This window comes from Rhea pennata, chromosome 12 (assembly GCF_028389875.1).
Source record: "Rhea pennata isolate bPtePen1 chromosome 12, bPtePen1.pri, whole genome shotgun sequence".
NCBI classification, from domain to species: Eukaryota; Metazoa; Chordata; class Aves; order Rheiformes; family Rheidae; genus Rhea; species Rhea pennata.
In genome coordinates, this window is record NC_084674.1 from 23957010 (window position 1) to 23983794 (window position 26785).

Below are 26785 nucleotides of genomic sequence, written 5' to 3' on the forward strand. Positions count from 1 at the left end.
CACCCAGTAAACACAAACACCCCATCCCTTCTCCTGCCAGGAGCCTGGGCTGCTGAGCCAGGCAGCTAGGGTGCTGAGAGCCCTGTGATGCTGCAGAGGAGCCCTCACCCCCCAACAAAGCCTGCTGCGGCTGTACCGTACAAAAACAAGGTTTATTTACAGTGGTGAAAGTGGGTGCAAGCAGTGCTGGGTAGGGCTAAATGTAGCCGATAACGTCGTTGCAGATGATGGGCTGCCGGCTCCGGCTGTTCATGAGGGCTGTGAAGCGGTTGAAGTCTGTGGCCAGCTGCGCAATGTTGTTATGGGACTGGTGGAAGTAGGTGCCCTTGGGCTGGGCGCCTAAGCCTAGTGGGCAGGAGAGGCGCTTCGAAGCGTCCCGGCCCCCAGGGCGGGCACCCTCGGTGGCCCGGGGCCGGGCCATGCTGGCCAGCTTGCGGCGCACGTTGCCTGAGAGGTTGAGCAGAAAGCCATGGGGTTTGCCCAACCAGCGAGAGGGCTCGGTGGGAGGCAAGCGCCGCGGCTCAGCTCCCACCTCTGGCAGGTCCATCCAGTTCTCCACCAGGTCAGCGAAGCAGTTGTCGCCCAGCACCAGAGGCTGGCGATTGCGGCTCTGTGACAGCAGCGATACGGTCCAGTCCTGCGCATCCCCCGGTTCCAGCACCCGCCACTGCTCCAGGCAGGCGTCAGACGTGGACTTGGGCCGGGCCCTCCGAGTCGGGGCGGGCACCTGGCCTGAGCTGCCACGGAGGAAGGCACCCACAGAGAGCCGGTGTGCCCGCTGGCAGGGTGGTGGCTGCAGGTGCCGGCGCAGCACAGGTGCCTCCTCCTGCCACGTGCCCCCCGACACCTCCGAGTAGCCCGAGTCAAACTCCAGGCTCCTCTCGCTGGCGGGGGGGGACTGGGCCGCTGAAGCTCGCTCGTCCTCCTCCCCCCCCGGCTCCACGCAGCACGCTGAGTCTGCCTCTGAGACGTCTGAGCTGCGGTTGGGGCTGCGCTGGTCCCAGTAGGGCCCAGGCACCAGTGGAGGGCGCGGGGCCGGGCCCTGCGCCCGCTTGAGGTCGTGCAGAGCCTGCCTCATGCAGTGCATGTGGGCCTGCAGCGCGGCCCCCGCTTCCCGCAGGCACAGCTAGAGGGGGAGAAGGGCAGGTTAGTGTGGCAGCCTCGTGGCTCCCGGTCCCCCTCCCGCGTCTGCACGGGCAGCCGGCCCACAGGAGGGCAAACGCAGCCCGTGTGCCGCCCGCCTTTGCCCGGCGCCAGGCACACGGTGCTCCTCCGCTTGCCCAGCTCTGTGGCAGCAGCGTGGGGGGATTAGCCCCCGCCGTGGTGCTCGGTGGTGCCTGAGCACAGGCAGGCTGCAGCTCGCTCAGGGCCAACCCCGGCGGGTGGCGGGGGGGAGGGGGGGTGTGAGGGGGTGGCTTGGCCCTGGCGCCCAGGCCACAGAGCGGCGTCTGCCGGAGCTGGGCGTGCGGCTTGGCGCAGGGAGCCGCGCACGCAGGCCTCGGCTTGCCTGCAGCCCCGGGTCCCGCTTTCGCGCTGCTCCTGCACAGAGCCGGGCTGACGTGCAGCAGCATGTCGGGGTGAGCAAGCAGCCACCCAGCCCCGGCCACAGCCTGCCGGGAAATGACACAGGGCCATGGCACGTAGGAGCCGTGCGCTGCCGCTGGTGCCCCCCTCCCTGTGCATCCCCCAATCTGGTTAGGGTGGCCGCTTGGGCACTCGACCCACGGGCCCGAGCTGTGCTTGGTGGCATGGGGCTGGCCGTGTTCCCGGCCACCCATCCTCCCCACCCCGGGCGCTGGGGTGGGGCATTCCCCCCACGCATTGGCAGGGTCACCCCACCCTACCCGCCCTCCAGCTGGGGACACCCCGGGGTGACGTCATGGCTCAGCCGGGCCTGGGGTCACGGCCCCCCCCCCCCCAAAACGCCAGCGGGGAGGGTACAGCTGAGGCTGGAAATGAGTTTTCCCAAGTGGGTATTTGAGGGAATGGTTTGCTCAGGAGCCAAGCCGCTCCTTTTACTTGAATTCCTATTGTTTGAACCGAAAAAGCAGGGGTTTACGTCTGCTTTCCTTTCTGCTCGGAGGCTGCGAGGAGCAGAGCGCAGCCCGCTGTTTCCTTCAGTGCCCAGCTAGAGCCGTCCCCTGCAGCGAGCGCCCCGTTCCTCTCCCCACCGGCCGGGTGCCCTCCGGGCTGGCCCCGCTGGCGACGAGCCGTAGGCCCCGTGCTGCGCTGCTGCCTGGGGACCCCTGCGCCAGCTGTGGAGCCGCAGGAGGCGGCGAACCGGCCGGCAGGGCCCGTGGGCCCAGCCAGGCCGCCTGCGGCCACGCTGTCACCATGGGGTCCTGCGGCCCCTGGCAGCCCGGGGTGGGTGTGGGGAGGGGTGGGGGGGGCGCACTGGTCTGCTGCGGGGCAGGGCGGCAAGCAGGGCCAAGGCGGTGACAGTGCCGGGGCTGCCACCCCGAGAGCTGCCACCCGTGTCCTTTGCGTCATCCCGAGGGGGGCTCGGGACGCTCGCGTCCTGCTGGGCGCCTGCGTCCCCCAGGCGCCCGCATCCTCCTAGCTGCCCCACGGCTTCCCGGCTTCCCGGCGCGCGCGGTGGGTGCCGCCTGCCTCCCGCGTGTGCTGTCACCGCACTGGGACCACTGTGGCCGCTGCGCCTGGCACCGCGACATCACGGCAATGCCGCTGCGGTGGGGAACCCCGGGGTCGGCGCCCTCCCCCCCCCCAAAAAAAAAAAAAAAAAAAAAAAAACCCAACCTCGGCCCGGCCCGGCCCAGCCCGCGGCCACTCACCACGTCGGCGCTGAGCTGGCCGAGGCGGGCGTCCAGGCGGGCGCTGTGCATGCCCGGCCCGGCTCGGCTCGGCTCGGGCTCGGGCTCGGGCTCGGGCTCGGCCGCGGCGCGGCGCAGCGCAGCGCCCCGCCGCCTCCCGGCCCTCGCCTCGCCTCGCCCCTCCCGCCGCAGCCAATGGGGCCCGGCCGTAACGTGAGCGCGGCCCGCACCGGCCCCGGCCCCGGCGCCCCGCCCCAGCCCGGGCCCCCGGCGGCACCTGGTGTCCCAGCGGGGCCGGGCAGCCCCGTCAGGGCAGCACCGCCGTGCCCGGTTCGGGCTGGGCACCGCAGCTTCCTGATCCCTGGGGCGGGACCCGGCAAGGCAGGACCTGCCCCCGCCCCGGTTCGGAGCCCGGGATGCGGCTGTGCCAGGCATGATCCAGGTGCCCTGGCAGCGTGGGACACAGTGTCCCGTCGGGCAGGGCGGGACCCCAGGCTCGGGGCCCACCTCAGCAGGACCCCTACCGTATCCCAGTGACAGGCCCTCCTTGCCCCCCGCTCCCGCCCTCTGGGTGCTCCACCGCCCCTTCTCCCCACTGCTGGGCGTCCCCCCCCCCCCAGGGACATGAGCGCCTTGCCCTGCTCTGTCCTAGCCCTGTGGTACCTGCTCTGTGGGGTGGCCTTGCACCCTGGGGTGGGCCCCGGGGGTCCCAAGTGCAGCGCACTGTGGCACAGTGAGCCCGGGAAGCCTCAGCTGGAGGAATTGCAACCCTGTTGCAAAAACCAAGTGGAGGGACCAACATTTGCAGGCCAGGCTGTGAGCCCGAGCCATCAGCTGGCTCAGTGAGCCAGCAAAGGCTACAGGAGCAGCCGCCCCTCCCCCCCCCCCCCCCCCCCGCTGACAAAATATTTGAACCTCAAAAGAGGAGAAAGGTGACCCATAGCCAAACGGGTTGCACTCTGCCAGTGTCTATTAATTGGTAGCTAATAACATTTAACAGTAATTCTGGGAGACATCACTCTGGTTTGCAAATGAATGAGAGCAAGGCCAAAAATTAGCTCCCAGCTAATTTTTTTCCAGCTCCCCAGTGTGTAACATGGCAAAGCAGCAAGTCAGCGGCTGATGTGGCAGCAAAACTTTGCAGAGCATCGTTTCCTTCATCCTCACCAGCTCCCCCCCCAAAGGTTCTCACATAAGAGCTAGGGATACACTGTGTCTGCTACCTCTGTGGTCCTTCCACGTGGCCAGGACGATGCTATCTAGTCCTGGCTTGCAGTAGGCCTGCACACGCCTGGCAAGGCCTTGGTCAGCCTGTTGCTGAAAATAGAGGCTTTATCCAGTGGTAGGAGCAGCTGTGCCAGGCCAGGCTGGTCCCTGCAGCTGACTGGAACAAGCCAGCGCATCTGGCGCGGTAGAGTGGCCATGCCCTCTGGTGGCCGTGGGCCTGGGGATGCTGGAGACATCCATGTGCTCTGGAGCTGATGATGGGCAATTGTGACTTGGTTAAAACCCCAGATAGGGTCTAGGCTGTGCATGACGTGTCCCTGTTACCCCCAAGTCCCCCCCCCCCATCTGCAGGATCAAAGGCACAGCTAGGATGGAGGTCTGCGCCTGCAGAGGCGGTGGCTATCGGGGCAATGTCCCATCCCACAATCCTGGACCAGGAGCCACAGGTGGCTGGCATTATGCCAGGGCCTGGGTGGTGCCCAGCACCCTTGGCAACAAGCTCCTGTCGTGTCCCAAACAGAGCTGCCTGCAGCCATGAGCATGCACAGCATTTTCCTCCTCTTCCTTCTTGCCTCCCATGCCCCAGGTAGGCACCTTCTGGCCATGGGGTTGCAGTGCCTGGGCTGAGGGCACCTTTTGCCTGATCCTGGCTGGAGGGATGAGAACAGGCAGATGGGGAACAGGGCCCCCCCAACTGGCCCCATTTACCAGGATGGGTATGGAGTGGGTGGCAGGGTTCAAGGTGCGACGGGGGGGACCATCACTTGGGCATTGCTGGGGCGTCTCCAGAGCATAACTGGGGCATTGTTGGGGCATCTCTGGCCAGCTGGGATGACACCACCTTTTCCTTTTTCCAGGGTCTTTTGTCAGAGGTGCAGGTAAGAGCAGGGTGCCCTGAGCACTGCTGTGCCTGCTGCACAGGGTGCAGGGACAGGGAATCCCCAAAAGTGGCTGGGCAGCCCTCCAGTCTGATGTGCGTTGGTGGCGAGACCCTGACTTGAGCCTGGTCCCTGAGTGTCTGCCCTTGCCAGCCCTGCTCGGCCTGCCACGCATTGTCACTGTGAGTGAGGACGCAGCTCCAGGCACCCTCGTGGCCAAGGTGACCCTGGCCTGCAGCAACGTGAGCAGCAACCCCAGGGTCACGCTGGCCCGTGTTGAGCCTGGCAGTCCGTTCGACCCCAACGTCACCCTGCACAGTGTCGAGCCTGGTGATCCCTTCAACCCCATCGCTATTAGCACCAACAACACGCCTGCCTCCACGTTTCAGGCTGAGGTACATGCCCGGCGCCATGGGCCAGGCCAGCTGAGGGCAGGGAGTTCAGCTTGGATGCCCACGGTTAGTGTGTGCCCTGCTGAGCACCGTGCCGCTATGGCAGATCACACTGCGGGCTGGTGCAGCACTTGATGCCCAGCGGGTGAACCAGTATGTGTTGCTGCTGCGGCTTGCCTGCAACAGGGAGGATGAGGCTGAAGGGCAGCTCTTCATCAGGGTGATGGCAGCGCAGGAGCTCCACTGTGCTGCCAAGTTTACCAGCATAGGTAACAGTCGGTGCCGGTGCCGGTGAGATGGGGCACCTTGTGCTGGAGCAATGGGGGACAGCCAAGTGGGTGGGCTGCTTTTGGCCACCTCAGCTCATGCCAGGCTTCTCTTGGTATTCATGTTGTGCTGCAGAAGGAGACATGGTGCAGGTCCCAGCAGATGTGGCGCCCCGGACACCGTTATATACCGTGGTGCCCTCCCAGATGGCCAGAGAGCTGACTGTGAGTCCTGGGTGCAGTGAGGTCCTGCAGCCCCCTCAGCGAGGGGCAATTGCTTGCCAATCTCCTGCCCTCTGTCAGCTTTTGGGGGATGGCTGGGGGGAAAGGTGGACATGGGATGCTGCCAAGGGCATAGGGGATGGGAGGTTTCTGCTCTCCCTTTTGTGCCCATCTCTCTGCAGTTCTACCTCAAAAACAATGACACACCACTTATCCTCACTGAACGGGGCACGGTGCTGGCACCTGCCAGTGGCTTTGACCCCAGAAACAGCACCCAGGTGAGTGCCAAGGTCTCCCAGTCTGGCTATCACCCTGGCATGGCCCTTCTCCCAGCCTGGCTGGGGTTAGCCCCTTGCTGGCTCCTCCCACAGTTCTCAGTAGCCTATTCCTCACCAGATGGGCACCCAGCTCCTTGCATTCCCCATCTTCAACTCTGTCCCTATCCCCATCCTGTCCCACCTCCATCCCCATTCCTCTTCTTGTCTCCATCCTTATCTTTATTAATGTCTCCATTTTCAGCTCCATCTTCGTCCCCAACTGTCCCCATCTCCATTTCTGCTCCCATCTCCATCTCTGTCCATGTCCGCATCCCCATCCCTATTCCTATTCTCATCCATTCTCCATTTCTATCCTTGCCTCCATCTCCAGCCACATCTCTTTTCCCATCTACATCCATATTCCTGTACCCATTCCCATCCTTGTCTCTACCTCAATCTCCATCCTTATCTCATCCCTGTCTCTGTCCCTATCCCTATCCCCATTCCCTGTACACATCCCCATCCTCATCCCTGTCCCCATCCCCATCCCATAGACCTGATGCCACTATTGGTAGATGAGTGGCCCCTACTCTTGGCCATCCCCTTGGCCTTTCACACTGGTGTGGCCCACAGGTGTTCAGACTGGAGATTGTGGTGACAGACAGGAAGGGACACAACTGCAGTGGGACCGTGACAGTGGAAGTGCTGCCACTGCGCCGTCCCCAGGTCAACTTCATGTGAGTGGGGCCCGGACTGAGGCTGGGCTGGGGCTGGTGGGACTTACGCCATGCCATGCCACATGCCTACGCCCACAGTGAGCCGTTGCGGGCTGTGACAGTGCCAGAGGGCACGGGCCCCTTGGAGGTGGTCACGCAGGTCCGTGCCAGTGGTGACAAGGTCCGCTATGTCATCCTTGCTCCAGTGGCACCAGCACTCTTCACTATTGATGCAGGTGAGCAAGGCCTGCAGAGTGGTCCCTGGGGACATCCCCACCATCTTCATCCTGTCCCCATCTGGACCACCCCAGCCCAGCATGAGGCTCCCTCCATGTCCTGCAGTGACTGGTGAGATCCGCAGTGCCCACCAGATAGACATGGAGCACTTCCCGCAGGCAGCCCACACCCAGCTGCTCGTCCAGGCCTACAACATGCTGAACCCTACAGACCACGCCACCATGACACTCAACATCACTGTGCAGAGGACAAACCAGCAGGCACCACGCTGCACCCCAGCCCTCTATGTGTACGGACTGTGGGGCTTGGTGCCAGATGGAGAGTCATGGGATCTTGGCGCTGCGCAGGGAGATAGCCATGGGGCTCCTGCTGGAGGTCACATGGTGGTGGTGGGGACAGTTGCTTCCTGCATTTCTGTGGATGCCTTGTGGTGAGGGAGCGTGGCATCCTGAAGTGTGGTGGGAGAGAAGCTGAGCCCTGCTGTCTGCCTTTCTGCAGGTCCCAGGTGCCTGAGACAGTGCCCCACAGCAGCACCCTGGTGATGCTGAGGTGCACAGACCCCGCCAATGCCAATGGCTCTCTGCATTATGCTGTGGAGGGTGCCCCAGCCTCACACTTCCTCTTCCGCATGGAGGGGCCACAGCTGCAGGTCAGCAAGGCTGGGGCAAAGCAGGGTTGCAGGCATCATTCAGGTGGCTGGTGAGACTGGGTGGTGGACACTAGATGGGAAGTGAGCAGGACAGTGGTCCACCTGCCTGCTGTGTGCCATTCATGTCAGAGCTGGGGGCTCCCTGAGGTGCTTTGCAGGACACCCCAGTTCTGCAGCCACCCAGCTCTGCCTGACCTCTTTTGTCTGGACTTAGGTCAATGCCACCCTGGACTATGACTCGGAGGCTGCAGCTGCCGTGGGTTTCCAGTTTGCAGCCACAATTGTGGTGACGGCAGGAAGTCAGCCCTCACGGAGCAGTAAGTGCTGCGTGCCCACCGTCCCATACACCCCTGTGCCCACATCCCCCCATTGCACCTGGGAGCTTGCAAACAGTCTGGTGGGGGCTGGGCTGACAGCAGATTGAGGTGGAGAAAGCCCCTTCTAGACCCCCAAAATTCTGGACTGCAGGAAGGGAGCAAGAAGTTTCCTTTCTGTTGCCTCAAAAATGCCCACCTTGAGGGCATGGGCAGTGTCACTGTCCCTGGTATCCCCAGGCCTGTCCCCACCAGGGCATACCTGGCCCAATGCCAGCATGGGATGTGGGACAGCACTGGCACAGCTGAGCCGTCATGTGTGCTACACAGCCCACGTGCCTGTGCTCGTGACGGTGACGCCTGTGAATGAATACACACCGGTGTGCCCTAATGACACAGCCTTCACAGTGCTGGAGACTGCAGCTTTCGGCACTGCTGTGGGGCGCATCGTGGGCACTGACCGCGACTACCCACGGGACAGCATCAAGTACAGCCTCGAGGGGGGTGTGGGCTCTGCCCAGCCCTTCTCCATTGATGCACACACTGGTGAGTGCTAGGCCCCCTTCCTGTTGCCAAGTAGGCTCAACCTCTCCCATGGGTCCCCAGCACCTTGGCACTGCCCTGGCAGGCAAGATCTATGTGGTGGGGTCCCTGGACTATGAACGACAGAAGAACTACAGGCTGACGGTGAGGCTGACAGACAGCCGCAATGACCTGGACCCAGCAAACCGGCGAAGCTGCCTATGTGATGTGGCTGTGCACCTGCAGGTGCGGGCTCTGCGCCGTGGACGTGCTGCTGCAGTCACAACACCATGCACCCTCGGCTGCTCGACCAGTGAGCTCGTGGGAGGCTGCAACTGGTCCTGGGGCAGGCTTGATGCTTGATTTTTGGGTGGTGCTTTTCAGCAGTGCAGCCGGGATGCACTGGTGAGGTGCTGGGGAGCTGGGCAGGGCAAAGCTGGGCCACTTCTGCTCCCTGCAGGCCGTGCTCAGTGAGGTGCCAGTGTGCACACCCGAGGTGCAGGAACTGCGGATCACGTCTAAGCCAGCCACCCGCCAGCCTGTGACCCGCCTAGCATGCCAGGGCAGCCACAACAGTGCCACACTGTCCTATGCCATCATCAGAGGTGAGGAGCAGCTGAGCTGCTGCATAGCCCAGCCTCTCACTGTGGTCTGGGCTCTCAGCAGACCCTCTTGTCCAGGCAATGAGGACAGGCATTTTCGGCTGGAGGGGAACACCCTTTTCCACGTCCCCAATGGCCTTGCTGAGCCCCGCACCTTCGTGCTGCTGGTGGAAGTATGGGGTGGTCCTACTGTCCCACACCGCAGCACCACAGTGATGTTGGTGGTGCATGTCATCCCCCGGACCACCACGGTGCTGCCCAGGACCACAGCCCAGCGCATGGTAAGTGGGGTCCTCCTCCACAAAACTGAGTTGCAGTCCTGGCTCAATCCATGTGGCTGGCATCCACATGGCCAGGTGGGGTTCGTACTCTTCATACGCTGGCCCCAAGGACAGCTGCCCCCAGCCCCAGCATGCTCCCCTCAGCCCTGCATTTGCAGACACTGCGGAAAGAGCCACTGGTCATCACACGGACAGAGGCAACCTGGAACCCACCAGCCTGGTTCGTGACAGCATTAACTGTCTCCGGTGCCCTGCTCCTGGCTGCCCTGGGCTGCATGGCCCGAACCTTGCTGCAGAGGTGAGCCCCGGCTTGCCAGTGCCATGGTCCTGCTGGCTCGTGGCATGGTACAGCCCATGGTGCTACCAAAGAGCTCCTGGAGAATGAGACCAAGGGGTGCAGCCCTTGCCTTGCTCATTTGCCTGCGGTGAGGGGTTCATGGCTGCTCTCTGTTCCTCAATGCAGTGCCCAAGACCGCAGCAAGCTGTTCCTGGGGAAGAGGTAGGTGCCCACATAGGTCTGTAGTGGCATCTGACTTGGTGGCAAAGGTCAGCAGTGGATGCTGGTCACCTTGGCTTCAGCAAGGTTATTGTGGGCTCCCACAGCACCCTTGCAGTCAGGTGCGGAGATACAGTGCTTCTCAGTGTGTGTGGGGGGTCATTTAATGTGTTTTGCATTTGATCTGTTTTGGGTCTGGGATGCTGCTCTTTGCTCCATGGAGAAGTCTGCCCAAGGGTGAGGGTCTGGCACTGATGTAGTCCCTGCCTAATGGGGAGTGATGGGTGCAGGAATGGTGATTTTGCTCTGGGACAGCCATGTAGCTGGCTGGGTTGGGGGCAGAAATTGCTCCAGACAGCATGGGATGGTACAACAGTGGCATTGCTGCGTCTCAGGGCTCAGTGCCAACACTGGCTGGAGAAAGGGTCCTGGCACAGTTGTCAGGCTGGGAACTGCTGGCAGCACTGGTGTCTCTTACTGGGGCCAGGACAACCACAGCCTCAGGGAGGCTGGACTCACCAGGGAAGGTGCTCCAGGAGGAGGTGTGCTGTCAGGGAGGATGAAGAGGACTGGGATGCTGTGGATAGGAGAGCTCAAGTCTAATGAAGAAGGGATAGTTTGAAGCTCTGCTCAACTGAACAATTGATGGAGACCTCCAGGAGAGGGGACCCTACAAAGCTGTGGTTGCAAGAGGAAAGATTCATCCCTGCCTGGAGATGGGGTGAGATCCAGCAGGGAAAGCACCGGAGCCCACCTCAAGCAGCATAACTGAGCTGTAATGGGGCATAATGGATGGAGCTCACAGTGGGCGGGAGCATGTTGCTGGCCACCCACTCATGAGAGGACATGAACGAACCCTCTGGCTTACAGACACAGTTCTCAAGGGGCACTTTAACCTCCCTGACACTGGCTGGAAGGGCAGCACAGCAGGAAGCAAGCAGCCTAGGAGATTTCTGGAGGAAGATGGGGAAAATTCGGTGATACAGATACAGTCATTGGAGGGACCAACCATGGATGATATATAGTTGGCTCTGCTGTTTGCTGACAAGGAGGAGCCGCTTAGGGATGTGGTGCTTTGCATTTGCCAGGGCTGTAGCAACCATGAAATAGCAGGCCTCAAGATTCAGGAGAAGAGACGTGGGCTTAGCCAGAGGCCTAGGGGGTAGTAGCCCATGGGAGGCAGCACTGACAGGTAAAGGGGCCCCAGGGAGCTGGCAAGTGTTAAAGGACAGCATCTTCCAAGTGCAAGAACGGTCCATCCCGGTACTTAGGAAAGATACATCAAAAGACCAGTGTGGCTACACATGGAATTTGTACAGGAGAGGGAAGTAGGGTCAGGCATTGAAGGAGGGATTTAGAAACACTGCTAGGTCTGTAGGTGTAGTGATAGTGACACAGATAAAACTGAGGTTCTCAATGTACTTTTTGTTTTGGTTCACTGACAAGGTCTCCCAGCCCTCTGCACCCAGAGGCAGGGTTCAAGGAGGAGAGAACACCAGTAGTGGATGAGGTCTGAGTTAACGGAAAGGATTTGGCCCGTGTGAGTCCATGGGACCCAACAGGCTGCACCTGAGAATGCTGAGTGAGAGCTGGCTTATGCTGTAGCAAGGCTGCTCTCGGTCATCTTTGAAAGCTCCTAGTTTTCAGGGAACGAGGTCCCTGAAACAGTCTCCCACTGGGCCCTCAGAGCCAAGCTGAGGAGATACAGGCTGGATAAGCAGACAATCAGATAGGTGAAAAATCGTCTGGCCCATTGGGTTTGACAGGGTGTGATTAACAGTGCAAAGCTCTGCTGGTGACCCATTCCTAGCAGCATCCCTGGGGATAGATGCTGGGCTTGTTCAGCACCTCATTAACGCCCTGATAAAGGGCTCCAATGCTCTCAGATAGCCTGTAGGTGACAGTGCGCAAAGCTAGAGGTCCCTGGCTCATCCTGTCCTCCCATCTGCAGCTCCTGGGACTTGGCAGCGCAGAGGGCAGGAGCCCCGCAGAGGGGGAAAGAGGAGCTGGGCCACCCTGCAGCTGACCGCCTGGTATGCATCAGGGCCCGCAATACTGTACTGTAGCAGTGAGGATGTGCGCCCTGCTGGAGGGGTGCAGGATGGCCCCGCTGGCCCTCAGCGCCTTCTCCATGCTCTTTCATAGGTGTAGTTTGACGGTCGTGCCCAGGACCCACGTGTGTGCACTCCTCTAGCCTGGTCCCTGGCCCCTCCAGCAGCAGAAGGGGGCCGCAGCAACAAGGGCCTGGCAGAGAAACCCTGTGCATCCTTCATCCCTAGCAAGAAGATGGGTTCTTCACTGCCGAAGGAGCTCAGCCAGCAAGATGCACCAATCAGCACAGACCCAATAAATAGGGGCACAACTTGCATTCTGCTGTCGTGACTGGCCTATTAGTCCAGTAGTGGCAGTCACTAATGTGTTCTCCCATCAGGGGCCCTGGATGGAACGACTAAGGGGCCAGGCTCATGATTACGGTTGGCACCAGGCCCTCAGCAGGGGCCAGCACCATGGAAAATGTACTGCACGCCTTGGTGAGATCTGTTCTGCTCACAGCAGGGTGCAGGCAACATTTCTGTAGCCTGGATGTGATTCAGTAGCGATGAGAGTACGCAGTCCTCCACAGAAAGGTGGTTTGGAGCAAGGAAAGCTCGATGATGTGTAATTTTCAGAAACTTTTGCCCAAACTCATTATGATCCCGTTTCCTGCAGCAGGGCTGAGGAATGCCAGCTTTGCAATGATGTCCACACAGGATGGTGCCCAGCATTCGGCCGTTTTTGAGGATGAGTGCAGAGTGAGCAGGACCATTGTCCGGGCCCTTACAGTAGGGAAAAACGTGGCTGCGTTTGGAGCTGAGAGTCCAGGAGGAATCGAGAGCAATTAGTGCCCTGAAAGCAGGTCTGCAACTCCCCATCAGAGCCATGTCAGGTGTCATCGTGTCCCATGCCCCTCAGGCCCCTGCCCGGAGAGCTCCCTCTCGGTGAGCCTCTGGGTTCAGTTGTGTCAGAAACACATGGATGGCAAGGGCAGCGCTCAGTCGGAGGACGTGGGTTTCTTAATTGTGATGAAGGGTGGAATTAGTGTGTGCACAGGTAAACGTGACATTCTGCAGAAGAGTTAACAAGGCCTTGCAAACACACTAGAGCTCTTTGAAGGAGTAAATAAACACAAGGAGAAGGGAAACAGCCAGACCTACAGGCTACTTGAATTTCAAAGAAGCGCTCAACAGGACGTCTCCTCATCACCTCTTCGAGAAATTAAGCACTGTTGGGGTAAGAGGAAATAAAATTAAGCTGGGGAATAACTGTCTGAAAGGGAGGAAGCAGACAGCAGGAGCAAACAGGCATATTTCACGGCAGAGAAGGGTCATGAGTGGAGCCTGCGGGACGCTGCAGGGAAGCCAGGCTGCCTGGAGCCAGTCTGGGAAAGGCAGCGTGGCTGGGTAAAAATGCAGGGTTTGGGAGTCGCACGGGCAAGAACCGCGCATGCAGGACTGCATGTGGCTGCTACAGCACTGAGCGGCTGAAGAACGAAACGAGAACGGGGGAACCCTCAGGCGACACCTCACCTCACCTCACCTCACCTCACCTCACCTCACCTCACCTCACCTCACCTCCCCCTCCCCCTCTCCCCCCCGCCACGGCCACTCGCGCGCTCCCGCCACGCGCGCACCACCTCCCCGCGCCGGTTTGACGGCATCCTGCGCCCCTATTGGCCCAGTGCATCTCCTCGGATAGCCAATAAGAAGCCGCAGCCCGAGGGGAGGCGGAGTCGTTGAGGGCGTCACGTGTGGATAACGTGCGGTGCAATCCGGAGGCCGTTCCTGCACGAAGGGGGCGGGGTAGCCCCGGGATTGAGTGACAGCGCGCTTGACCTGTCGTCATCTCACCCTGCACCCGGCGGCAGGGGCTCAGTTTTTGATTGCTGCAACGCGCGAAGGGGCGGGCTTTGCACGGCGCGGTTGCTATGACGACAAGCAACGGGGCCCTGCCTCCTCAGCTGCCGCCATCTTGTTGTTGATTCGAGCGGCAGGGAGCGGTGGAGCTGGGGGGCTCGGTGTCACCAGCCCCCCGGCTGGGCAGGCAGAGCCGGGCTCTGGTGAGCGGCAACGGGGGAGGGCCGGGACCAGGGTCAGGCTGAGGGGTGGGGTGGGGGGAGCTGCGCTAGGCGCGCTGCCGTCAGGGGAGCGAGGCGAGGGCCAGTCGCGCTCCCGTGAGTGGAGGCAGGGAGGTGAGAGCCAGTCGCGCTCCTGTGAGGAGGGCGAGAGTGGGGAAGAACCAGACGTGGTATCATGAGGGAGGAGAAGAGACAGTCTCGCCCCTAGAGGGAGGGGACCGAGGCGGATGGGATCCGGTGCGGGAGAGGGGAGGGCCCAAGGCGGGCGTGGTCCTGTGCGAGATGGGGGTAGCCCAAGGCAGGCGCAGCCCCGTGGAGGGGGGGAGGAAGGGAGCAAGACACGCGTGGTTCTTTGGGCAGGTTGCAGGGGTTGGGGTGAGCCAGGTGGGATTTGCTGAGATGGAGGAGGGGGGATAAGTGCTGCCCTTTGGGAAAGGGGGGATACAGGCCAGGTGTGGCCCTGTTGGGGAGGGGTGCGAGCCAGATGCTATCCGGTGAGATGGAGGGGTGAACCAGGGAACCAGCCAGGTGAGGTGGAGGGTCAAGCAAGGGGATGAGCCTGGCTGAGCCAGGTGTGGTCAGGTGAGGAGGAAGGAGAGCTAGGCAAGGTCTGGTGAGGGCAGGGGGAAAATTGGGCATGTCCATGTGCTGGGAGGTGGGGTGGGGAAGACTCAGGTGTGCCCCTGTACAGGTCCCTCTGGGAGACAGCTGCACCAGTGGGGCTGTGTGGGGTTCCCTGGTGTGGGGAAAGCCCTAGGAGTGGCAAGGGCAGCCCAGTGGGCAGCACCCTGGCAGGGCTGTGCTGCTCCTGCCTGGCTCTGAGGGCCCTGCCAGGGAAGCAGATCTAGTGTCCCTTCCTTTTGTGCCCTTCCAGTCCACAGAAGCTGCTGGCAGAAAGGAGCTCCAGGGACCGTGGTGGTAACATGAAACCAACATGGTGAGGAAGCCGTTGGGGTTGGGGGCTCTTCCTGTGTACATCTCTGCCAGGGAAGGGGTGTGGACAGGCTGTGGTAATACTGCCTGGCCCAGTGGTTATCAGGAGCTGTGCTGGTGGAAGGTGCCAGCTGGCTGTCTCTGAAAATGGATGTGCTCACTCATTTAGTGGTCTGCAGACCTGGACCTTAACCAAGAACCTTACACTAGGTTTCCAGGTAGGACTTGAATTAGGAGAGCTGGTACTGACTCCTCTTCATTTCACAGCTACTCTGAATTTGAACTGGTGTCAGGCTCTGCAACCCTCCATCTTAAAGCCCTGAATCAGCAAGGCCCCTGTTTTTTCTTTCCAGCAGTGTGCTGTAGTGTTTGCTGCGTATCTCATTTCAACCTGTCTCGTGTTTTTGTTTCATCTGCTTTTCTTCCCTTCAGATTCACCTGGCTTAACTTGGTATTCAGAGCTTCCAAAGCTGAATTCCATGTTCTGATGTTTGCTTATGAAGCACTGAGTGGTTCCAGAATGGTTTGGACTTGGATCTTTGTGTATTCTTGATGTAATATTTCTGCAGCAAGTAGACTGATTTGTTGGTAGTTTGTCTCGCAAAACAGTATAGTACAATACCCCAAATCTTTTTATGTTGAACTCTAATGTGCAGCTGATATATTGATCTATGTATGTATGGTCAGATTTCTGATATATAAACACATTATGGTAACATGTCACTGAACTAAGATTTTGATTTTGAGTTCCTCTTTTTTCAGAAATTCTGACAGGACCATTTATTTGTTATTGCCATCATAACTCTAAAAAGGCCCGTTAAGGATACCTTGATAATCTGTAACAGTTTCTTGTCATTGGGATTGCAGAATATTTTTCTCTGACTGGGTTAGCTTAGCCGTGCCCGAAGGTAAGTGCTTTGTTTTGGAGCTGGAGGGAAAGTGATGTGTTTTGAGAAGATTGAAGTATGAGCCCTGTATGTAGCAAGATGACATTGGGTTGAAGTTTCAGCTCTATAGAACTCTTGTTTTCAGTTTAAGTGTTTTGATGCTTATTTTTCCTCTGATGACATTAGTGTTTCATACTCTCCCTGACTTTTTCAGCAGAGCTATATCCAAGCATCTAGCTGAACAACCTAAGTAGGATGTTGCATCCTACTTAGAGCTTGTTAGTTTAAAGCTTCCTTTTCACGGCATTGCCTTTGTTTCCTGTCTAATGAGGATTTTTGAGAGAGCAGGGGATTTGACTTTCAGCTCCTTGAGAAGGAAGTTGCTATACGAAGTCACTGCTATAAGAGTCTCTTAAGACAACAGGGGTGGAAAGAGTGAGATACGCTGGTAGATGCTCTTCTGAAGAGAGAGTGTGTTTTTCCTAAGGTAGTTTCTACTCTTGTTGTTCATTATGTCCCTTGTGGTAGTTTGGCATACTTGTTACGCAGGAAAAGAGCAAGTAGGCAGTATTCAGTTTTGAAAAGAGAAAAGGGGACAGTATCTCTATGATCTGCTTCCAATCACTATGAGTTTTGGTTTAGCTGAACTCAAGAGTTCAGCTCTTTTATGCTTTAAGCTCATGTAGGAGTAGGCTACAACCAAAAGGAGACTTTTGCCCTTTCCCTGGAGCCAGCTGGGAATCTGAATTCTCTAACCTATGGGTCTGGCCCAGGAACTGTTTGAAGACAAACTAGTGTGGTGTTTTTGTTTCTGCCAGCTATGTAAGTGCATAGTGATTTTGCTGGCACAAGAGAAGCAGTGGGAATATGTGGCTGGTGGTGGAGTGGAGCCTCCTCCTTGTTGAATGGCCTTCTTGTCCACTGTCACTGTGGAACAGTGCAACAAACTTTTTTTTTTTTTTTTTTTTTTTTTTTTTTTCAAATCAAAGAATTAGAACAATAGAAGGGTAGTGCCCATGCTTTTTTTCCTGCTACTTTTGTGAATAGTAGCATTGTTTGCCCATCATTGGGATGACAGTATGTCTTCCTTATAAAATATACTAGAAAGTAAAATTAGATGTGCTTTGTGATCACTCCTCATGGCAGATACAAGTCAGCTGACCTGCAACTTATTTTTGTATTACATTCAAAGTTATCTGTAGGTCAAGGCTACAACAAGCACTCAGAAGTTCAGAAATGCCCAGACTGAAGTTGTACCTGAGACTTTACACAGAATCACAGAATGGTTGAGGTTGGAAGGGACCTCTGGGGATCATCTAGTTCAACCACTCTGCTCAAGCGGAGTAACTTAATCAGTTAGCTTTATGAATGAGTGCTATGGTTTGTTCTTCATCATGTGGTGGCACACTATTCTCCTTCCATATGAGTTCTATGGTTAGTTTCTTCTTTCCTTGCCTCCTCCACATATGGAGCTTACCATTTAGGGTAAAATTAGTAAATTCTAACAGCATGACCTTTTCTTGCTGAGCTTGACTAGCTTCAGATGAGGAATCTTGTGCAGGTTTGGGGCTGTTTGACCACCTACTTTAGGACACAGTCTCCCTACTGGCAATCTTTCTGATTTAATATGTCACCAAATGTGTGTATGGATGTTTGGTTGCGTATTAGCTTTTTAGATTTTGGTTTTCAGTTGATGTTTCCCTAAGGGTCATCATTGATTTAGTGAGTTATGATTGACACACTGGTTTGGGAGGGGGTGACATTCCTGCAGTTGTCGTTGGAACCAGAACTGTAGATACAGAGTTTGAGGTTGAATATCCAGACCTTCTTCTCTAGAGAAGAATTTGTTATTTGAATCTGTGGCTGAAATGCAGGTACTTAAGGCATGAAAATATGACAAAGGCATTGTTTGGGTCATCAAGCACTGCATTGCAACCCAGGCACTTTTCAGTTATTTTCACTAGATTCCCCAAATCTGGTCACTGTGAATTGGATTGTAATGTGATTGAGACATGTGCCTCAGTTAAGTGTTGATGTTGGGATTTATAGTCTCAGAAGGCTGCATATTAGTATTAAAAGAAAATTGAGGCCTGACTTTTCTCTTGCTTTTCATGGTGTCACCCTATCAGTTTTGGTAGTGAGCAGGATTTAGAATTGAACTTCTAGAGTTTGTGTGTGGCAGTTCAGTAGAATTGTGCTCTGTGCTTGCTAGTTTATTTAAGGTGACTTCCTGAAGAACAATTGTGTTTGTTCCTGGTTTTTCAGTGTTTGAAAAGAAATCAAAAATAAGCATAGTAAGTACAAAAGGTCTCTAGTGAGCCCTGAAATGGGTGAGCTAAAGAAAAGGAGTGGAAGAAATAAAACTGCGGAGAGACCTCTGCGAGAATCATGTCAAATATTTGTATTGCTTGTTGTAAACCAAACAAACCCTTCCAATGTGTGGAGGAGCATCTAGCAGGCTCCCTTTTGTATTCCTGATGTGACAGGAATGCAGAGTAGGATGCTGGCAAGAGTTTAATCACAGGTTTGTTGCTGCTGCTGTCCTAAGGGTGGTGGGGGAGGAAGAGGAAGTGTCTGTGCATGGCTTCTTAGTTTCTGTTTTGTAGGCATTGCCTGTGTGTGGTGCCTGTGCTCTTCGGATGTGGCAGCAACTGTTATTTTTCTTTTTTCCCAGCATGCTCTTTGGGTATATGTACTTTCTCACAGATGCAGTTCTGGTTGCGTGGTGGGAAGGCTATGGTTCCTATAGCATCTGATCAGGTCTCTAACTACTCTGCATATAATACGAAGGAGTATGCCACCTTACTTGATTTCTTTCTGTAGGTTTGTCTGTATGTGTATTGAATGGCTTTGTGTAGGAAGGACAAACTGAGTAAAAGAAGGCATAAATTATAACTTCTATCAGTGGTCATTTTTGTTTACAAAAATGATTTCATCTCCTTCTCTTGGGATAAAGGAATAAGCTTTGCTATTATAGGGTGCCTCTCTATCAGTATAATGGTATCTGTGCAACTGTTAACATTGGTGTAATTATTTCTGTTAAAAAAAAGCAGCTGCCTAATTGCCATAATTATATTAGTAGAACTGTGTCAACTAAATCTGATAAAAGCAGTAAGAAAGGTTATGAGATGTAATATGCTTGTCCTGGTAGGATGTTGTTACATGTGATTGAGAGCTCTAATAGATAAGCTCTCTCTGATTTAGCTTTTGTAGTTAGAAAGGTTATCTCTTCTACCAGCTGTCTTGCTTCTTTGCCAGAAGTTACCTCCCTGATATTAGAAACTACAGCATTGTCCACTCAGCTGCCACAATTTCATATACTATATTTCAGCCTTTCTTCCTCATTAATATCCATGAGTGTGCTGGGCTGTGAACCAGGCCAGATGAAGAACAGATGCACATCCTGTTTTGCTCCACCTGCTTGTTGGTAATTTTCAGCTGAGGAGTAAAGAAGGCAGTGGGGTGGAGGAGGCAGTTGAGGGCAGTTGTCTCGTCAGCCATAGTGGTTAATTTGGTAAAGATCTCTGTCAGAGCCTTCAAGTGCATGAGAGTATGCAAAAGCAAGCAGAATAGCTTGCTGTGAATTCTGAACTTGAGGAAAGCATGACCTCAAATAGTCTGAGTTGGTAGGATTATGAAGCAGGTAAAGATGTAACGAAGTAAAAGCTAATTTAGTATTTGCTAACTCATTTCCATACAACATCTTTCAGGCTGACTTGCTTCTCGCAGCCTGCTCCCTCTTGGTTGTGCGAGGTTGGCTCCATATTCCAGTGACTGTTCGACAGAAAGAACTTGGATGACTTCTTCAAGGTAACTTTCCTATTTTGCCCACAGTACCTCTGCAGCTACATTAAATATCATGCAAGAAATGCTCACTTCTTGTTTTTACCTCTTAATTTCATAATTTTACTCTTCAAGTAAGTATATGTAAGTATGGTTTATGGGCAGTATGCCGTCATCGTTAGGGGCAACTACAGGAATATCCAAGTGAATGTACTAAAACAGTGAAAAGCATGGTGCTATTTTATGTTTGTTAACTTCTTTTAATCGAATCAATGTCAACTCTTTATAATATCAACTTAGCTTTCAAGATTTGTAGAGTAATTCCATTACACTTTAGCAGTTCTGGCTCTTTAGATGGCTGAATTGCAGCTAAATTAACTGATGATGACTTCAGAACTCGTATTCACTGTCTTCTGTGTATCTTTTCTTCCCCTCTTCCAGCCTTCTGTTTCAAGTTTAGCTTGATGAAGGGTTGTAGTCTGGCTAGATTGTGTTGGCTTGATAGTCTTTCAGGTTGAAAAGTACCTTTGTGTTGTGCGGAATTTGGAAGAAACTGCAACACCAATTTTCCCCCAATTCTTGATCAACAGCTCATTTGTACATGCCACATAAATGTTTCTTTGCTGACAACTCGAATTGACCTCATTTTTAGAGAGGCGGTATTTTTAGATAGCAGTTGTGCTGCGTAGATCACTTTTTTTGTGATGAGGAAGACCCTGATCTGTGGAATTAATAGACTTTACTAGTTTGAAGTGCAATAGGTAATGATCAAAGATACCAAATTTCCCAATTATTTCCCTCTGGAAGGAAGAGAAGCGACGCAGTATCTTCTTAGCAAGTGGTGCTTGTGTGACTTTGTCATAGCTGACTTAATGCTATTTTAAAGATTAACTATTGTGGATCTAATATTTTGCTGTGACGTTGCCTCCAGACTTTTTAAATAGTTTTGTGCTGCATTGCAGTTCCCATTTTTCAAACTCGGAGTGCATTTGTGCAGAGTATTGTGTAAACTTTAATTCAGATTAAAGTTATCCACTGTTGAAATACTTGACAATATTTTGATATTATGGATATACTTATATTTGCAAATACTGAAATGGTTTACTTCATTTCCTGTTTCCTATTTGGATTGAGTAATGTGTCTTACGCTGTGCAAGTGGCATCTTCTTTGCCTGCGAGCAAATCTTCTTTATGTAACTCAGATCTGAATTTTTCAGTTTTTTCCAAAAGTGTATGCCTGAACATACTTACTAAAATTTGAAGGTAACCTATATTCAAATCAGTAAGTACTACTCAGGCATGTGTTAAACATCTTTTATTTTTACAGAGCTGAGTGGAGACCTCTCATTCCTTTAGTCAGGCTGAATATTAGCACTGTTTTGCACTGTGCTTAATCTAAATGGTTTTAGGAGCTATACATGCTGGTATTTTTTCCCTTCAGTATCAACACTTGACTTCTCTTTCTCCAGAAAACTTTTCTATTCATTATTCTTGATCTTAGTTCAGTAAGATCACAGGTATTTCTGCTCCTGTGTTCTCTTGATTAGTCATGTAGCATTCTTAAAACTGAAACTCTTATGTATTTGAGCAGCTAAATACATAGATGCTACTGGCAATTTGGTTTGTCTAATGACAAAACCCAGTCTTTTAAAAATTTGATTCTGATTTGTGAATGCAGCTTGACTTAAATATTCTTAGTTAAATTGGTAAATGGTATTAGATGTATCATTCATTCACTAGGCAAAAGTAAGTCATGTTCTTTAATCACTGCAGTTAAAATATCTTCCTCAAACCTGGCAGTTAGAGGTTAGAAGAGATTAAAGTGAAGTGTTTCCAAACTGTGTTTCTCTTACTCTGTCATACTGTAATGACAATGTGAAGAGAACTCACATGTTTTAAAAAATCCTGATAAGCTCAGTATCTTGTGCTAGTGAGTATGGCAAGTTGACTGTTTCCTGAGTAGAAGGCAGTTTTTATTGTTCTGCTTTCATTGTCAGTTGTCTTATAGTTGTCTTAGAGGAGAACTGTGTGTTATGTGTTGCCTGTAGTGTTCATTAGGTTGTGCCTTACAGACTGAGAGGCTACATTTATGCCACCTGTTACCAAACTGTGTTGAACTGAAGAAAATTAAAGAAAAATAAATTTGCTTTTGCCAGCTACATTTGGCCCATAATTGATTGGATCTCTCATAACACAGCTGGCTGTGGGAATACATGCGATATGACAGAGTAATGTTTTGTAGAAACTATTAACACACTGCTCCAGTGTCTTTAGAGGAATTGAAGGTGTGAAAAATTGGGGTAGCTTTTATGCATTTGGGACAGACATATTACTAAAAGCAAAGTTGTTGCAGTCTATGTCTTCAAAAGGAAATGTGAAGTGTGCTGTGTCAGCAGTATGGGGCAAAAAAACCATATATATATACACACAGATGTTGCACTTAAACAGATACAAGCCAATTTGAGAGTGGATCAGGTTTAATGTACAACTTGATTTTGCACTATTGTTACTTAGTGGACTTGGTCATTGCAATTGGCATTCTAGAAAGCCTGTTGGGAAGAGCTTTGGTTGAGCTCTGCTTGAGTAGTTTAGCATCCAGATGAGAGATCTGAAAATCTGTGACCTGTGGAGTATTTAAGAACTTGTTTGAGGCTGTTGCAGTGAATGAGGAGCTAAATATACGCTTCATTTATCTAAGCTTTCACCTTACTGGAAAAGGAGAGTCTTGTTTCAAGCCAGGGAAGAACAGGCTGATATGGTAGAGTATTGTGAGAGGCATGCTATTCAATGTACAGTATAAACCCTTCCCCACCCCCCAAAAAAAGGAGGCTCTTCCCTTTGAAAGACATTTAAAGCAAATGTTTGCAGAGGCTGTTTCTTTGGTATCTAAAAGCTCCCTTCTCCTTGCATATTTCTTTTTACATAGCCTATGCTGCATTGGATCACTGGAAAGTCTATGCTTTGTAGAAGAAAGCATCAAAGGATGGCAGTTCTGGCTTCTGGTTCTGATAAAACGATCTTGCAGAAGTTTTAAAGGACAGGTTTTGTTTTTTTGCCCTTCAAAACTGGTAGTGTCTTGCAAGGCTTGAATCTGGCTAGCTGCCTCATTCTGCTCTTATTCTGAGAAAATAGCCAGAGCATGCTGCAAGCCACAACCCTCCTCCCCCCCCCGAGGTACTGCAACAACCTTAAGATTGTAAGTATGATGATTGGGAGTCTTACAGGCTTTGCTGCTCCCCAGAAAGGTAAGAGGCATAATGAAAGGCCCGGATCAAAATCCCGTCCGTGACTGTAAGTGTAAGTGTTATGTTGTGTCATGTTGGATTTTTTTTAATGTCACTAGGAATTTGAGTGTACCTTTGTCTGAAGTTCTCTTATGATTGTAGCTAATTGTCAAACAGAAACTGCTACCTGTTCTACCTGTTGCTTTTTTTTTTTTTTTTTTTTTTGGCATGTGCTTCCATGACTTTGTTTACTTGCAGTATCTTCATTGAGATTTTTTTCCTAACACTGAGGTCAATCTCAGAAGTAAATTACTCAGATTCTTCTCTTTTCTTCTCCTCTCTATTTTTAGTAGGTTGACTGTGTATGGAAATGTCCCTTAGGTTGATAGTGTTTTCTCATGGAAAAATTCAGAGTGACAAGGTGTCAAGCTGGGAAGTTATAGCTCATCTTTTCTTGCCCATGAACCCTTAGGGGTCACCTGCTTAGGAAAATTAAACTGTTATCAAGTAGGGGGCATGGATTTACAATGTGATTACGTGGCTTTAACATCTGTGGACATGCTTATAAGGTCGTTTCTGCTATAAATGCTTGAGACAGCTGCATTAATCAGTGTGTTCATCCCTGTGTAATGCAGCTCTGCTGGTGGAATCCCTTATTGTAGATACAGTTACAAGTTACAGTGGTAAAACTGTGCTTTTAAAATACAGCTTATTTTGCTAGGAATTTTGAGAAGGGAGCCAGTGATGCAAGTGTGTTTTTTGTCAGTGTGGCTAGCACATAAGATGCTAACACTTTTCCAAGTAAAACATAATATGGTTAAAAAAAGTATGGTCTACAATTTTTTTTCCAATTAAATTTGTTTTTTTTTCTAGCAGCAGTCTTAAAGTGTAAAAAAAAAAAAAAAAAAAAAAAAAGGACTCCCTTCCCCCACACAGACTTTTATCAGATGGCCTAGTAAAATTTTTACCTCTTCTCTATGAATCTTGTTTTACTTATTTCAGAATGGGTATGTACTTGGCATGGTAGAGCAACTTGCAGTTCTCATACAATAAATCAAGCTGTGTCCTGAGCATTGATATGCGTTGTTGTCTAGAGCACAACACATCTGGCTGCCTTGCATTTCTCTGTCTCTGATCTTCTTCAGTTGCTTAAGAAGAAACCCTTCAAATTCTGTTTCATATCAGTGTCTCAGCACTACATCAGAAGAAACCACTAGATAACAGCTGTTCCTTATGTTTTTCGCATGAGAATTTGTTTATGAGAGTGAAATGAATTTATTTGGATAATCTTGATCTTATACTCTTAAGTCTGTGGAGCTAAGAGTGTGAATGCACAGACCTACTCCCAGATCCTCCTTTTCTCTTTCTACCATTTGAGCAGAAAAGTTGCTAAAAGGTTTGATTCTTTGGCTGAACACTGCACTGCCTTTCTTGGAAGGAGTGCCTAATTTTAATCTGTATCAGCAAATTCAGTGCAGCTCTTGATGGGCAGGAACACAAATCTGTAAATTCTTGAATTTAATTAATAGGTAAGACTAAATTGAACTGGAATACAAGTTGATTAGGGAATATAAAGTAATTTTAAGTTGCAGTTGTTACAAAACAGTATGCAGTTAGTTTACTTGGCTGTTCTGCTGTTCCTTTTTCTGAAAGACTATTCTGCAGATGGCTGAAGTACAGCAAGTCTGAGCGGCTTTACCAACGTCATTGAAATGTTCAAAAGAAGCAACAAGATCAGTAACCCATTTCTAGTTCTTTCTTTATTACATCTTGCTTCTTTCTATTTGAATGATTTCATAAATATCTATGACTGTTATCTAAAGAATCTCTTAACTAAATCAACTGGGCACTTTGTTTACCTGTTAAACTTCAGTAGAGGGATGTAAGAATTGCTTTTTTTCCTCCTGAATTAAATGTTTTAGCAATGCTCAGACAAGAGCTCACTGTTTGGTAAAACAACATGATAAAATTTGGAGCCTGCCAAATGCAAATACTGTGTTTGTCTGGATGGGCAGCTGACAAGTGTAGCTAAAGCAAAATAATTGGTCAGTATTACCTGCATGGTAAAACTGAAAAAACCCTCATGTAGATTGCCCCTGCCCCCCCCCCCCCTTGCCGAATGACAGCAAAAATACCTTAGTGTATCCCTGGGTATGTGGGATTTCTGCTTGAGTAGTGAGATAACAGATCACATGACGCTATAAAGCTTGCTGTTGATGCTTTATTTGACATGGAAGGATAGGTGCAGCATACTTGGACAAAGCATTATAAGTCATGGTGCTCAGCAGCTTTTGCTCAGAAAGGATGCTCTCTATGCATCTCACATGGTTTTGGCAGGACTTTGCCCTGGTCAGGATATTGCTGTGATGCAACTTAGTGAGGACAGGAGGCACAGTAGGTACTTGCACTACGGCTAAGGCATGTATTTGTTTCTGGCCACAAGTGAGAAGACCTTATGGGTGTACTACTGCTGTTTGCCTGTTTGGATGTCAAGCTTGTCCCCTTTCTAAAAGCAGGAGCTGTAATGAGTGGGCATTACTAGAGATGTCCTGAAGGCAGAGATCCTGTAGTCCTCAGTTCCTTTACAGCAGAGCTAATCGCTTAGAATCCCTGTATCAAACACTGTTCATTTCCATATACTTCTGAGACAGCTCAGGAACGGAGCAATGTATAGATCGGAGGAGGAGATGCTTCATAGTGGTGTTGAAGCACATAGTATCTCAAAATTGTAAAGTTGCTTTACAGTTAGTTGGAGGAGGACTAAATTAAATGCTGTTTTTTAAAATCCTTATGGACAAGATTAGTTTGCTTATGATGGTTCTTTGTGGTAAGTTTTCTGCTTGACTTTCATGCATAATTCTTAGACTTGATAGGTTTAAAAGTAGGTGGTGTTCTGATTCCTAGGAAATGAAACGTTTTCTGCTGCTTCCGGAGCACTGGAGCCAGTTTCTGCTCCTTAGCAGCTAACTTTGCAAAGGGAAGGGAGGGGAAGCACAGAATGTGAAGTAAATACTCGCTGTGTGCACTGTGGATAGCGTTCCTCGCTCTCTGCTGTAGGGTCAGTCTCTTTAAAATGAGAAAAATGTCTCTCTCCAGCTACTAAACTGATGCTTAACAGTCGCCATGCTGTGTTCCCTGGGAGAGTCTCTTCCTCTTGTCACAGCTGGGAGTGGGATGTAATGTTTTTTGCTTGGCTTTTCTCTTCAGTAGTACACAGGTAAAGCAGAGCCAAGGGAAAAGCATGTGATTAGCTGTATTCTGGAGGGGAAGAGAAAGGGCAACTCTGTTTTTAATGCTGTGAAATGCAAAAATGGACAAACAGGGCCAGGTTTTCCTCATTAGTGTTGTGAAGAAAAGGCTGATTAGGGAATTGCCTTCCTCTAGACCTAATGAAGTCAGTTTGTCTTTTGCAGGTAAGATCTCAAGATACACACAAGGGGCTGGCAAGTTATTGCAAAATGACTTTTGTGCTTAAGTCAGGTCTCAGCAGCAACTTGAAAGAATGTGTTTCCTGTAGTTTATGGAGAAGCTTTTTGTAAGCAGTTAATGAATATTGCATAAATTTTAGTGTAGTTGCTATTGTGTCTTTTTTATTATTTCAGAGAAATATGTTGTGCAAATACTGGGGTAAAGGATAGGAAGTCTGCACTATGCCTCTGCTTTGTGATCTGAGAAATGAATTGGCTTGGTTATAACAGTGGAGCTGCAGTGTATCGACAGTCTGTCTTCTGGCAGGGATGAGCTTTTGTCGGTGGCTTCTGTGTATGGATAGGGAAAATCCTGTTCCTGAGTCTCTGCTGATGAAAGAGATGCACTTAATTATATCCACGTTTTTGCTGAAGGGACTGTTTTTGGCTTTGTCTTGGTTATTTGCCCAAGTAAACAATTTTACCATTTGACACAGGCATTGAAGTTTTCAAATCCACCTGTTCCCAGAAGGGGGCAGGGGAGACTGAGTTCTGCAGTCTGCTAAAATATACTTTTGTTTATTTGTGTTACACTTCCGTGTTAGCT

General features: G+C 51.7%; 3 protein-coding genes across 6 annotated transcripts in view; 2 read left to right on the top strand and 1 right to left on the bottom strand.

Annotated features, from left to right (window-relative positions):
• Positions 1-133: 133 nt before the first annotated feature.
• On the bottom strand, positions 134-2889 carry INKA1 (inka box actin regulator 1). Its single transcript, XM_062585614.1, has 2 exons — positions 2793-2889; positions 134-1126 (listed from the first exon to the last, which is right to left on the bottom strand). The coding sequence occupies exons 1-2, from the start codon at positions 2841-2843 to the stop codon at positions 197-199; spliced, it is 981 nt and encodes a 326-aa protein (XP_062441598.1). The 5' UTR covers positions 2844-2889; the 3' UTR covers positions 134-196.
• A 1821-nt stretch (positions 2890-4710) lies between these two features.
• CDHR4 (cadherin related family member 4) lies at positions 4711-13606 on the top strand. Its single transcript, XM_062585924.1, has 19 exons — positions 4711-4714; positions 4856-4876; positions 5030-5271; positions 5375-5537; positions 5671-5726; positions 5781-5810; positions 5939-6034; positions 6647-6750; positions 6829-6965; positions 7072-7255; positions 7465-7615; positions 7830-7932; positions 8260-8475; positions 8558-8697; positions 8912-9056; positions 9132-9334; positions 9493-9632; positions 9798-9833; positions 13549-13606. The coding sequence occupies exons 1-19, from the start codon at positions 4711-4713 to the stop codon at positions 13604-13606; spliced, it is 2229 nt and encodes a 742-aa protein (XP_062441908.1).
• Positions 13607-13836: 230 nt separating this feature from the next.
• The window catches only part of IP6K1 (inositol hexakisphosphate kinase 1), a 40688-nt gene continuing 27739 nt past the window's right edge, over positions 13837-26785 (top strand). For 2 of the 4 annotated variants that reach the window (XM_062585866.1, XM_062585869.1), the window contains exons 1-3: positions 13837-13926; positions 14819-14881; positions 19475-19574. The gene's annotated coding sequence lies outside the window, so the exon portion shown is untranslated. The remainder of the gene's footprint in view (positions 13927-14818; positions 14882-19474; positions 19575-26785) is intronic. The other 2 variants (XM_062585868.1, XM_062585867.1) reach the window with 2 other exon arrangements.

Excerpts from the sequence above, each read along its gene's own strand:
- INKA1 (XM_062585614.1), bottom strand. The coding sequence starts at position 2,843 with ATGCACAGCGCCCGCCTGGACGCCCGCCTCGGCCAGCTCAGCGCCGAC. Across the intron at positions 1,127-2,792 it reads GCCAGCTCAGCGCCGACGTG|CTGTGCCTGCGGGAAGCGGG; the intron begins GTGAGTGGCCGC and ends CTCCCCCTCTAG.
- CDHR4 (XM_062585924.1), top strand. Across the intron at positions 4,877-5,029 it reads GTCTTTTGTCAGAGGTGCAG|CCCTGCTCGGCCTGCCACGC; the intron begins GTAAGAGCAGGG and ends TGCCCTTGCCAG. Across the intron at positions 9,335-9,492 it reads GGACCACAGCCCAGCGCATG|ACACTGCGGAAAGAGCCACT; the intron begins GTAAGTGGGGTC and ends CTGCATTTGCAG.